Raw genomic sequence first — 14654 nt, forward strand, 5'->3', positions numbered from 1 at the left:
TATAATTCATATTTAATATACGTTATAATTAAATCATTATTTTATTTTTTGTGAATTTTGCAGTCGGTTGTCTGAGGTTGTCACAGTATCATTGGGGCAAGTTGTCACATGTGTTTTATATGTTGTAATTTCATGTATTTTAATGGTTGCTATTTATTTTGGCCGAAACAACTGTGCAGCACTTTTGTATGTTTTATATAGTTTTGTATTTCATAAATGTTTTTCGTGCATAAATACTATTAGCCTGTTTAATAGCAGGTTTCCTTTGCACAAAACAAACAAAAAAAATCCATATAGTGTGACAACATTCCCCCGATATTACATGCTATAAAGCAAGCATGTGTTCAATGAACTGTATCATTTTGTCCTGCGCAGTAACAGTGGAAATGACTTTATGAAGAAAACTGAAATTGACTTTCAAATATATACTTACCTTGAGAAATATTCACTTGAGTAAAAAGTGTGACAACAAGCTCTGGTCTCCTCTACTAAAAAAATGCATATTTTAACTTAATCAAAAAGTAAATGTACACAAAATTTATTTTTAAATCTATATAACCAAGTGACATGCAAATAGGTTGATATTAGATAAAAACAAATACTTAAAAAAAACAATACACACACACACACATTCTATTTCAAATAAATGCTGTTTTCTTGAAATTTCTATTCATCAAAGAATCCTAAAAAAAAAATATTTTAAAATGTAATAATAATCCGATACTGTTTTTATTGTATTTTTGATCAAATAAATACAGCCTTGGTGAGCGTACAGTAAGAGACTTCTTGCCAGTGTTTAATGGAGTGTATTAAGGAATACCTATAAATCTAATAAGACTAAGTTCAGTCTCTGTGATTTTCTGTTAATTACATGGACTGTACTGTAAATTACTTTAACTACTTTAAATTATGAGAAGCGTGGAGCCACAGTTACAGAGCAGCTTCAACAACACGAGTATGAAATACAGTTTGAGTCTCAATCGTGTGTGTGTGTTTATGTGCATCTCTAGAGTGTTTCAAGTGTATCTGCATATGTGTTTCCCACCGCGTTCTGATGGTTTCTGCAGATTTTACGGATGTTATGAATAGCACACCATTCATCGCTCCCTCAGTATATAAACTCCAGCCACTGTATTATGCTTTACACGTGTGTGTGTGTGTGTGTGTGTCAGAGGCCAAGAATATAATTGTGACTGTATAAAGTGGAGGTCTTCGTCTGCAACTATGGCCTGCTGGTTAGTCCAGGTTAACCTGTATGTATATTTTCTATCGCCATGGAAACAGTGTTTTTTTTTTGGTTTTTTTTAATGAGGGCTCTGTGATTGGCCGGATTTCAGTTTCTGCTCAAGCACACTGTTATTTTAAAGCGTTCTGGCTCCCGAACGGCTGTGGCTCACGCTGTGGGTGTTCAGAAAGTACGCCCGGTCAACAGAGAGGTCAGTCGCTCGCATTGTTCAGAAACAGCAAATGATATTTACTTGAAAATGTGGATCCTGACCGGGGTCGTTGTATTCCCAGCACCCTCCGGGAACATCCAGGGACGTTGCGAGGTTTTTTTTTAGTCTAGACGGAGTCAGCGAGCGGAACAGAGAGATATAGCAGCACTCGGTGGAATTCACATGGCTCTTCTTCACAACTCAACTTACTCGGCCCGAATGTGTGTGTGTGTGTGTGTGTGTTTTCGTTGTATGTGTGCGCGTAAGTGTGTGTGACGTGTCCTCTGGGAGCCGCAGCTGTCGTTTACGGGTCTTCTGGGAAACCTAGACCTCCGGGTCAAAGTCAGGAGCAGAAAGAACTCTGACGGCTCCAAACACACATATGATGACAGACAAGCTCAACATGTGCACACACACAACTACAACATACAGTAATGGTCTAAAGTTTGCAGCTATGTGGGAAAGATATTGAAGGTGGACTCATCAGAGAACAAGTGTGTCCACAGCCCAGGATTTGCACTGTTGGCACCAATGAAACCAACATTTGGCATTGGCACGAGCGATCAAAGGTTTGGCTATAGAAGCCGACCAGGAATATTGACTCTGGAGTTTCCTGACGAACAGTTTTGGTGGAAACAGGAGAGTTGAGGTGCGCATTTAATTCTGCAGTGAGTTGGGCAGATGTGGTTTTATGTTTTTTGGATCTGATCCGGGTTAGTACCTGGACATCCCAGTCAGACAGGACAGATTCCTCTTGCGCAGACGGTTATTCCTGTTGGATGTGGTTCATCCTATGTGGACTGGAGGTATGCCGACATTACCCTGGACTCCAGAGCTCTCGATACACCACAAAGACTTGCTGTCCTGGTCACAGATGAGCCAGCGAGACTCGCACTAACAATTTGTCTTCTTCTAGCTCTGATTTGCAATATAAAATATTGCAATATTTTAATGTACAGCTGTGCTATTGCTCCGGCTTAAATGAGGAATATTGTGACGCGTTTATTCCCGGAAGAAAACTCACGACTACAATGGAGGCGTTTCAGGGAGTTCAGAAACACTGATATAGAGAATAACTCCCGCTGGAGGGACTTTGTGCTTTATAACTTTGCAGAGCTTTTTCATGTTCAAACAGCAACATTACATTAATTAAAGAAAGTTGAACATTTAAAAAGGCATAAAAGGTATTATTTAACATGTTTTACATTTACATGTATGCATACAAAAGAGGAACAATGTCTGATTTCTTAGATAACTAGGAAGATTAGAAATTAATTAGTACATTTTAAGTACTAATTTGATACTTAAATCATTCATTAAATGTACAAAAACACTTTACAAAAAGGTTTCATTTGTTAACATTAGTTAATGTTAACTAAAACTAATACTTCCACAGCATTTACTAATCTTAATTTCAATATTTACTAATACATTCAAATCAAAAGTTGTATCTGTTAACATTAGTTAATTGATTAATTACATTTTTATTTTATATTAATTAATTATATTTTTATTAACATTAACAAAGATTAATTATATATATGTATTATATATTTAATCTTTATATATATATATATATATATATATATATATATATATATATATATATACACACAGTATATATAATATAATATTATATATATATATATAAAAAATTTTATATATATATATATATATATATATATTGTTTAATTTGATGTTTAATTATAAAAAATTGTTTTGACAGTTAGCGACCCGAGATAGAGCTTGACATTTATCCCTATAGGCAAAGATGATCTGTACAGTATTAACACATGTGAGGTGTGTGTGTGTGTGTGTGTGTACCTCAGCAGGCGGAATGCCCTCGGGTGGGCGGCACTGCAGCAGCACTTCCTGTTCGAGTGACACTTCCTTCCCCAAGGGCTCCTGTTCAAACGTCTTCCTCAAGACTGAGGAGAATGGAGACAGAGAAGCGACTCGTTTACTTACATTTCATTATTCACCTGGAAATAGTGCAGAATATTTCTTACATTTCATTTTGCTTTTCATATTATTTTTTATAAAACTTCCAGCTTATTTCCAGGTTTATATGAGGAAAAAAAAAAACCAGACAATTATAATAAGTGCAGATTTTCATCTCACTGTGATGCTGTCTGTGTAGTTGATAATGTGTGATTGGTTTCGTCACATTTCGCCACGTGTGAATGACGCCACCATCTACCATATTCTCAGGTCAAAGCATGACCTGCTCGACTCGTTCACTGTATTCTCATAATGTTCACGTGCGGGTGTGAATATCTATTTCCCCCTGTCGGTTTCTGTGTCTTTCCATGCTCGTATGTGTTGTGTGTGTGTGTGTGTGTGAGTGGGTGTTTAACACTTGAGGTCTCGCGGAGAGAAGGCCAAACTCATCTAGTCTTCCTCAAATCCATCTAACACCTCATGTGTGAACCTGTGAATTGTAAATGCAGAGACGTGTGAGTAATGTCTTTCTTTCTGTTGCTCTGTGAGCTTTGTGAAGGCAAGATTTCATTTCTGTTCTCTAGCGCTAGGCCATTAATATTTAATATAATACTACAATAAATAAAAATGTGATATTGCCCATAAAAATAATATAGTTATACATTTATATATATATATATATATATATATATATATATATAGCCTACATATATATATACACATACATACATAAAATAAATATAATATATGAATATTGATTATTTTTTTGATTTTGTTACTGTGTACATGATGCATAATGAAAATGATTGAGAATAAGAAATTTTTTACCTTGAGCATTTTTAGCTACATTTGACTGTACATTAATTTTTGCATAAAACATTCTGAATCTACTTCGCAGCAATCGCTGATGTGCCTGTAGTTGAAATGATGTTCCCCTGAGCTATATCACTTGTCAAAACACTGTAAAAATATTCAGATCAAGAAATATAATATTTAACTATTTCACCCAGAGCTGCTGCTCACCCTGAACCTTCAATTGTGTCCGCTGCGATTCCTCCATTCAACTGGACATAAAACACACATGTCTGCATAAAACATATCTTCAGCCTGTCTAGCCTTTTACTACTCTGTTCATTCACACACACACAAACTGTGCATGTCTGTTTTCCTTCACATTACTGATCGAGGTAATAGGCAAATAAATCACGTCTCAGAGGGGGTGTGTGTCCGTGCGAGTGTGTGCGCGTACGGTAATGCATTCAACTCATAGTTTTAGTGCTCTACATTGCTACAGCAACAAATCTTAAACAGCATTAATATCCTGAAAAGAGCTGAAACCTCACACACACACACACACACACACACACACACACACACACACACACACACACACACACACACACACACACACACACACACACACACACACACACACACACACACACACACACACACACACACACACACCTGTATAACAGCACTCCTATTTCACTCATAATTATAATGTCTCGACTTCACACAGCTGCCACACAGTCCCTCAACTAATCACATATAATGTCCAGCGGTATTTAAAGTCATCAAATATAACATATATCATTATACTATACATTGTCCCTAAACTAATAAATGATGTATTAAGTCACTGAACTAATTATATATAACACTCATTACTAAACATCCCTAAACTAATGATATTGGAAATATAAAACAATTAAAGTAAATATATCATCTTTGACTATGCACAGACCCTAAACTAATAAGATATAAAATATAATTGTCTAAAGTCAGTACACCAATCAAAAATAGCATCTATCACGACACACAGTCTCTAAACTAATAATATATCAAATATAAATATTTAAAGTCACTAATCAAATATAACATCTCTGACTATTAAAAGTCACTAAACTACTAATATATAAAATATTTAGTTATAAAACTAATCAAAAGTAACATATCACTATACATACAATCTAAACTCATAAAATCTAAAATATATTTTTAAGTCATATAATACATATATAATATATATTAGTCACTAATCAAATATGCAGCTTATCATATTCAGTAGCTTCCCAGCTTAACTGTATAAGCTGTACATAATTGCCAAGTTATTATCCAAAATTCAAATGACGTGCATGGTTTTCCAACGACTGTGAATGTGACTTGTGGATGACATTCTCTTCATAATGCAAAAATATCCTGAACTTTTGAACACAGACACCGATCACAACGACCTGAAGATTCAAGCATCCATCACCATCCAAACAAAACTGCAAAACAGAGGTGTACTCGTGATCCGGATAAACCCATCATCTCCAGTGACACACACACACACACACACACACACACTGGACAGTGCAGAAACTCACACAAATTTATCTGCGCAGTAAATTTGTGGTCGGCGGTGAATCAGTGAGATAATCTATCATCTTGTTCAATCCTCCTGTCATGTTCGCCTCTCTCTGTGATAGCGGCCGTATGTCTGCGGAGTGTGCTTTTGTGCGAGTGTGTTTGTATCTTTGTGTGTGTTGGCGTGTGAAAAAGAGAAATTTCTGCCCTGCTCAATCACCCGTAAAATAACCCAGCTGAGAGTACCCACAATGCACCTCTGCTCACACCATGACTGAATGAGTCAACACATACACAAACACCTTCTATGTAAATATATCTATGGGGACTTTCTATTCACATCTATTGTTTTGAATATAAGCTAACTATAGCACTAATTTAAAATAAGCTCATTATTATCACTCTAGTCTAACCTGAAACATACGACCGGTTTTAGATGAATGAAGACATTATTTACTTCCTTTATGAATAAGGGCTTGTCTGTCTATCTAGTATCCATTCATCCAACCGTTTTTCTGTATGTCCTTCCATCTATCCATCTGTCTATATACCTATCGATCTCTCTGTCTGTCTGTCTGTCTGTCTGTCCATCTATCTATCTATCTATCTATCTATCTATCTATCTATCTATCTATCTATCTATCTATCTATCTATCTATCTATCTATCTGTCTGTCTATCTGTCTACCTGTCTGTCTATCTGTCTATCTATCTATCTCTCTGTCTGTCTGTCTGTCTGTCTGTCTGTCTGTCTGTCTGTCTATCCGTCCGTCCATCCATCCATCCATCCGTCCGTCCATCCATCCATCCATCCATCCATCCATCCATCCATCCATCCATCCATCCATCCATCCATCCATCCATCCATCCATCCATCCTATCGATGTCTCTGTCTGTCTGTCTGTCCATCTATCTATCTATCTATCTATCTATCTATCTATCTATCTATCTATCTATCTATCTATCTATCTATCTATCTATCTATCTATCTATCTATCTATCTATCTATCTATCTATCTATCTATCTATCTATCTATCTGAAAGAATCCCCAAGAGAGGAAGTTTCTTGTGTTGTACTGCTAGTCAGCTTCAGTCTCTGTGTCTCTCTCTCTCTCTCTCTCTCTCTCTCTCACACACACACACACACACACACACACACACACACACACACACACACACACACACACACACACACACACACACACACACACACACACACACACACACACACACACACACACACACACACACACACACACACACACACACACACACACACACACACACACACTCAGCCCGAGACAACAGAGGGAGAGTGAAGTGTCCTTGGGCCACACAGCTAACCTGCTCCTAACTCACACACACTCAAGATGAACGTCAGGAAATTAACAAGATTAATAAGACCATAAAGAGATGTCCAGACAGTCCCCTGTGTGTGTGTGTGTGTGTGTGTGTCTGTGTGTGTGTGTGTGTGTGTGTGTGTGTGTGTGTGTGTGTGTGTGTGTGTGTGTGTGTGTGTGTGTGTTTGTGTGCTCCAGACTGTCTCCTGTCTGCAGTCTCTGATCTGCATAAATGCTCCATTACCTTCAGCCAGCTTACAGACTATCTCACAGACCGTATATGTGTGTGTGTGTGTGTGTGTGTGTGTGTGTGTGTGTGTGTGTGTGTGTGTGTGTGTGTGTGTGTGTGCGTGTCAATAAACATGAAGACAAAGAGTCTGTGAATCTCCTGCAGTCAGAGCAGACAGAGCAAAGACTCGTGTGTGTGAGTGTGTTTATACTCACATGCGATGCGGACGTGCACCTTGCGGCTCTTGGTTGTTCCTGCAGAGCTCCAGGCGACACACTGGCACCAGTAATCTTCCAAACCAAACAACTCCTCCACCTGCTGTCGGGAAATCTCAATCCGTGCTTCCCTCACCACCAAACCTGCACACACACACACACACACACACACACATCAGACTCACACCGGCAGAGCGTAACGTCGGGTCCACATTGATTGAGAACAAGCACAGACTTTTGCCAAACCGAATAAAATCTAATTGCACATTTAAAATAAAATGTTTTCATGTATCCTAAACTAGGCAATCCAGCCGTAAATATCTGCATTAGAAGCATTTGCAAAGAAAGTGTAGCTGCATGAGTTTTGAGAGTGTCAGCTGATCAAAGAAGCCCCGGGATGGCTGTGTTTGCTTTTCTAACATATCTAGAAAAATATGCCAAGAACAATTCTTTTCATGTTTCTAACCAAAGAGGAGACAAGAATTTTGTGTAAACATTCCCGTAAAAAAGCATTCCAGTAGCTCAAACAGCAGAGCGTGGCGTTATCAATCTCAAGGTCATGGGTTCGAACTGATGAACTGCGTAGTTTGAATGCAATTAAAGTCGCTTAGGATAAAAGCGTCTGTCAAATGCATTAATGTAAAATGTGTAAAAAATATCAGCTTCATGCCCAATCCTGCTCCAATAACTTGAACTCTCTGGATGAGATGTCTGTTGTACATGTATAAATAATGAACCCCTCAATGTCTCCATGAAATTTTCCCTGATAGAAATCAATAGTTCACACTTACCCTCCTCTGTGTGTATTTGTTTAGTGCTTAGGGGATTTGTGTGTTTATGGCACCATTTGGTGCAGAATGCTGGATGTGAACGGGAGGAACCTGTAGCCTTCAACAGAATACGTGAAATGAGAATGAAAAGACACACACATGAATGTTTAAACAAACATCACTCATGGTCAAACACCCATAAAAGAGGATTCACACAGGATGAGGTAAAGAATGATGATCTAAACTGAAGAATGCAGACACACACTGCAAAAAAACCTGTATGTATGTACATGTATGTGAGAAGCAAAATTGCATAGGTTTTAAGACTTCAGGAAATATATCTTAAATGAAGCTTATATTTTTTTTTACTTCAAAAAGTTTTTTCGTGTCGAGATCAATTAATAAGTTCCACAAATTAAGTTGTGTAAAAATAAAAATTCATTTAATTCGATCATTTGTACTGGAAAACAAGACAGAAATACTAATTAAGATAATCAAAGAAAGTAAAGATAGATCAAATTAAAATAGAAAACAAACAGGGAACCCAATCTGCATTCCCTAAGGAAAGATCAGTGTCTGCAAGGCAAGCAGAAGAAGTTTTAATCTTAAGTTCTATTATCATGACACTCACATCTCAAAACACTTGTTTTCTGTCGGCCGTGCCTGAGAAACACTTCATGGTGTGTGTGCAGAGAAAAGACGGCTTAGAAAGTTTAAAAAAATGCAAGAAAGAAAAGATCAATCACAAATCAAGTAAATAGAGAAATTGCAAAAGAGCATGCAAATATTACAGTCACTGTCAGTTACAATTTGCATGCTAAACATTCTAGCAAAGTAACTTAGAGATTCAATAAATTATGTTAAAAGGTACACTATCAATGCATCATCAATCCTTCTTCCAAAACGCGTTTTTGTCGTACCCTGATTCACCACGGTAAGCCTGTTATAAGTGTTTATATTTTAGACCTGTCAGGATGGTCTTCTTGGGAAATTGTGTATTCGTCACTTGCCCATGCGTGTCTCGTCATAAAGTTGCTCCGGCTATTTTGACATTTTTGGTATAGGTTAGTTGTCACAACGAGTGAAAAAGTTTGACAAGGAGCAGCTAAAACTCAAACCTACAGGTACCCCTTTTCCACCAAAAAAGAACTGGTTCGGAACTGGTGCTGGTTCAAAGTTCAACTTGCGAACCTTCTCAGAACTTGTTTGTTTTTCCACTGACTAGAGAGCCCAGTGAACGACATCGTTACGTCACTGTGTACGTTGCCATACGTCTTAGCTTTCGCCAACTTCAAGCGTAACAATTACAATGGCGGACTACATCGTCTTTCTTCAAATGTTTCTCCTGGCTTTGCGATCCTATATTGGGGTCAGAAGAAGACGTTTAGAACACATTTGTGCTGCTCGTCTGGATTACTATAGACGGGGGTTACGTTCGTGAAGAAGTTCGACAATAACCCCGCCCCCAACCCTCAACGTAAGCATGACGTGGTAAAAGAACGGTTCTAGTCCAGCAAAGAGTTGGTGCCGCTTTGGAACCAATTTTCCTGGCCGAGAACCGGTTCTTTGGCTGTCGAAACACAAAGAACTGGTTCGCGAGTAGGCACCGGCTCCGAACCGGCACCAGCACTGCCTTGGTGGAAAAGGGGTAAGGGAATCACTCTTTTAAAAAAAACAGAGGAGAGTCTGCAGGGAAAAAGAGAACGCGACAGAGCTCGTAATAAAACAAGAATCAACATTGGCTTGGCTTTTCGGAGATGTTGAGAACTGAGAGATTTGAAATGTTGTATAAGCAACACAGAGATGCGTTTTTATTACTCACCAAGTAAGGTCTTTTATTGAACAGATAAATGGCCATATAGCTCTCTAACAGAGTTCATTGTGAAGCATTATCTATTGTGAAGATCATTTCATTATTGTTGTTGTAACGCTGTGCTGGAATTTATTTTCAAGAAAGTAGTGTGTCTATTAACGGGGAAAGATACAGTAAAGTGTTCAGCTAGTCAGCTTGAGATCCTTTCCATCTAAACTGGTTATATCTCTTAAGCCTGTGAATGTTTTATGAGCAGTCGGATAACCATATTCATCCACACAGTAACAGAGCCGAAACACAACCAAAACAATGTTCTTCCGCAAAATCTAAGCAGTTTATATTTTTTTAACCGCTAGAGTGCCAAAAGTTACATAGTGTACCTTTAAAATATGAAGTTTGCAAAAAATAGCCGGCATACCTCATGCTGAAATTATCTACAAAACACAGTCTTAGGGCCCTATTTTAATGATCTGAAACGAAAGAATCAAAGGCGAAACACAAGGAACTTTGTGGCCGGATCTCGGTGTTGCTATTATACCAGCGGGATAAATGACTCTTGCGCCCGACGCAAATCTAAAATGGGTTGGTCTGAAGTAGCTTCATTATTCATAGGTGTGGTTTGGGCGTAACGTGAAATAAACCAATCAGAGTGTCATCTCACATTCCCTTTAAGAGCAGGCGCGCTTGTTCCATGGCGGATGCTATTATAACTGTGGATTTGCCAGGCGCGCGCCAGGAGCGGTTCACAGCCGAGGAGACCGACGTTCTCGTCAGGGCCGTAAAACACAGAGAAGTGACATTGTATGGGGATGGGAGAAACCCACACAAATTAGCTTTGGTAAACAGGCGTATAATAATTTGGGTAAATGTGTAAGCTAGATTTATGCCTATTTTTTCACATCTTCATGGACACCACAATGATTTCCCTCGTGTGGAATATTGGAATGGAATACCAAAAATGGGAACTGCTGCCTGCGTCTGTGTAGATGAGAGAAGCAAAGTGTATGCGCGTTGTGCACTCACTACATTATGGCCAAGCATGCGCCCTTAAAATAGCATGTGAACGCGCCACTGAAAACGCGCCACTGACTTTAGACTAGGTTTTTCCTGGTCAGTGGCGGAATTGTTTTCTGGAATTGCAAAATAGCACCAGGGAACGTTTGCGCCGGAACACGCCTCCTCTTTTCGCTGAACCGTCCCCGGGAGCGCAAGTTCATTCCCTAATTTACCGGCGTGCGTCTGCCGAGGGAAAAGTCCGCTGTGCGTCGGGTGCAAAATAGGAATGATACATGCGTCAGTGTACAAAGTCAATTGCACTGGGTGCAAGATAGGGCCCTTTATGTTAAGTGACTATTAGTGAGCTGAATTAATTGCGGAAAAAATATAAATAGATCTTAACATTTCTGAAGAAAAAGTGTGTAGTGCAAAACTGACAGGTTGCTTATTGGTCAAGTCTCTGTGATTTTCTAGACACGGGTCCCTCCTTTAATGTAAGTGTTTTATTGTTTTATAAGTTAGTAAAGTAACAGCACTCCTCTCCTACAACACACATGATTTGAAGAATTATTCATATCTGGAGCTCAAACGCACTGAACCTTAATGTTAAGAGGTTTGTTCAAATCCCTATGAGCAGTAGCAACAGTAATGGTGCCTTAAAAACACCCCTAACAATAGACTGTTGGATGAATTTCAATTCAGCACTGATTTGCAAGCATAAAAAGACACACAAAGCATGTAAAAGCACATGCACACACACACATATAAAAACAGGCAGAAAATCAATGACAGCAATAATGGAACGTGGTGCATTCACAATAAGATCTGTAAGCACGCACGCTTTTGTTTTGGATTATTGTGAATATGAATTTAAAACTGGCACCGAACTGAATCCCTGCTGAATTTCTATTTGGGACGTCTGTCAAGAACACAGACACGGCATATTAATCTGGACCATTCACTCTCTTTACTGTTCTGTGTTATTCGCTTATATTGTGCATGTGAATAATTATCACAAACATTTCTGAAGGATCATGTGACACTGAAGACTGGAGTAATGATGCTGAAAATTCAGCTTTGATCACAGGAATAAATTACATTTTACAATATATTTAAATAGAAAACAGTTCTTGTTTTTACTGTGTATTTGTACTGTACTTCCCGACCCCACATTTTTGTACGAGTATGAGATCATTAAGAACAAGATATTTAATTACTGTCTCTGATTTCAAATATTGTTTCAAAAAGCCCCCCCCCCAAAAAAAGAGTTAGTAAATTCAGTTTGATTTCAGTGGATCAGTTTAATCTGTCCTTTTCAATGAATTGATTGAAACTCAGATTTTAGGATTTGTTTTTATTGTCATTTCAAATTATTATATTATTATATAAGTCCCTGTGCAGCATTTTTCATATACAACATTTCTAAAACCTTATCATATATAATTGTTTTTCTTCGAATTATAATTATTATACATGCATTTTTAATTGATATTTAAATATTTAAATAATTAAATTAATTTAATATTTGTCCTAGTACTATCAGCCACCACATAATAAATTCTGTCTTAATTTACAGAAATCACTGGAAACTTACTTGACTTTGTGAATGTGTTTCTGATATTGCGTAAACATGTTAACACGTCTGTTTAAAGTCACCATGAAATCAAAATTGACAATTCTTTTTTTTTTCTTTTTTTTCTGGAATATTGCAATATTTATTATAAATAATGTATCCATGCACATACTTTTTTTTTTTGTAATCTTTAATCAAAATAACTTCCCCTCCCTCTTGTAGCTAGCCTGGTTAAATCCAGACCATTCTCAGTAATAACTGAGTTATGGTCTGGCAAAGCTTCATTAATAACTCATTTCCAAAGGGGCGTCACCAACGGACGTCGCTCAAATGCCTCTGGGCGCAATTAGATAGACCTAAAACCAATCAGAGCGATCGTCATCGTGTAAAGCCATATGCTGCGTCCCTAAGTTACACTACGCCATAAAAGTATGTACTCTTTTTGTGAAGAAAAGGTATTTACTTTTGCATGTGTAGCAAAAACGTAGGCAAGCTTTGGGACATACTACTTCGGCATCTTTATCGGACGGATCTGTCGCGTGCATCCTGTCACGTAAACTGCCCTGTCAATCATCTTGTCACAGTTAAAATCCTCTATTAAATCTAATGCATGAAATGCAGTAGCACGTTCATCTGCCAGTGGGTCTTTCATGGAGACTGTCCTCATGTGTTTGCAATTTTAATATAATAATGCATTTAAAAGTTGGTGCGCTTCACCAACGGACATCGCTCAAATGCCTCTGGGCGCAATTGGATAGACCTAAAACCAATCAGAGCGATCGTCATTGTGTAAAGCCCGCCTCAACGTTTCTGATTGGTGCCGCGATTTCAACGGATTAGAAATGGGCTTGAATGAGCTCTTTGCCAGACTACTTGCAGAGCAAATCTAAATTTGCCGGAAGTTGTCTGGGTTTTCCCAGGCTATCTTGTAGCGACATCACTTCTCTTCTCTGTCAACCTGTCACTCATATGAGATTGACCAATAGCAAACCACAACCATCCAATCAATTCCCCATTTTTTTCTTGTTCGAGAAGCCGTTAAACTCTCACAACAGAGAAGAAAATACTATTGCAACTTCAGTATCATGTCAAGTAGACCATACAAGACAAAAACCACAGTAGTAGTTTCTATTTGAACCAGATAATGGGCTCATTTTGAATTTTGTGCACTATATATACACAGACACACAAAACACTCATCAAACACACTATGAGTCGATTACACGCCAGCATTTCATGCCATGGAACAGATATAACCTTGTTTACTCACAATCGCCAAAATGAACAATGAAATTGATTCATAACGATATTACACCACTCCAAATAGAGATACATAGCGATGCCAGAGGGAGCTAGTCGGCGAACAAAGACAGGCCTGAACCAACCATGAGAGTGAAAATCAAATTAAAAGCATAAACTATACCTCTCTTGCTCTTTTTCGCTCTCTCTAAATCTCTTTCTCTCTCACACGCCATCATTTTTTATGATAAACGTTAACTGTCGCACATTAAGGCCCCTCGATAAAGTTCCACGACAGTGTTTAGAGCAGCCGGTCCCATAATAACTACACGCTCTGACCCCGAGTAATATCCGAGGTGTGATTATGACAGTAAAGTTTCCACCACAGAGATATTAGAGCAGAATTACTGCGGCGGGTTGATATCAAAGATCCATTAGAGTCATTAGCTCAATAGGAGCTTGTTAACCTCTGCGTAATGAATTGAGCTCTTCGCTCGCCCACACCGAGAGCGGCTCGTGTCGGTTTCTCCTGCGGTGAGGTGATTGTGCTTCAGCCTCAGCCAATACAGGCTATTTTCACTCCTAATGATCGAGGGCTGCTAGCTTTCCCAACCTCGAAATGCACAGCAGTGTTTCTTCAACAGCAAACATTAGGCCCATACGTGAACGCAAATGCTTGGATTCCTTTTAATTTCTCACATACATGTTGCATTCTCAGTGCTATAGCAAACATTAACATTATTCTACAGCT

General features: G+C 38.3%; 1 protein-coding gene across 4 annotated transcripts in view; it reads right to left on the reverse strand.

Annotated features, from left to right (window-relative positions):
- unc5ca (unc-5 netrin receptor Ca) overlaps window positions 1-14654 on the reverse strand; it is a 140491-nt gene that overhangs the window by 68938 nt on the left and 56899 nt on the right. For all 4 annotated transcript variants that reach the window (XM_084413984.1, XM_084413982.1, XM_084413985.1 and 1 more), the window contains exons 3-4: window positions 7513-7656; window positions 3261-3364 (exon numbers count right to left, since the gene is read on the reverse strand). In XM_084413984.1, the coding sequence (XP_084270110.1) occupies window positions 3261-3364; window positions 7513-7656 (248 nt within the window). The remainder of the gene's footprint in view (window positions 1-3260; window positions 3365-7512; window positions 7657-14654) is intronic.

Source organism: Rutilus rutilus (assembly GCF_951802725.1).
Source record: "Rutilus rutilus genome assembly, chromosome: 7".
Lineage (NCBI taxonomy): Eukaryota > Metazoa > Chordata > Actinopteri > Cypriniformes > Leuciscidae > Rutilus > Rutilus rutilus.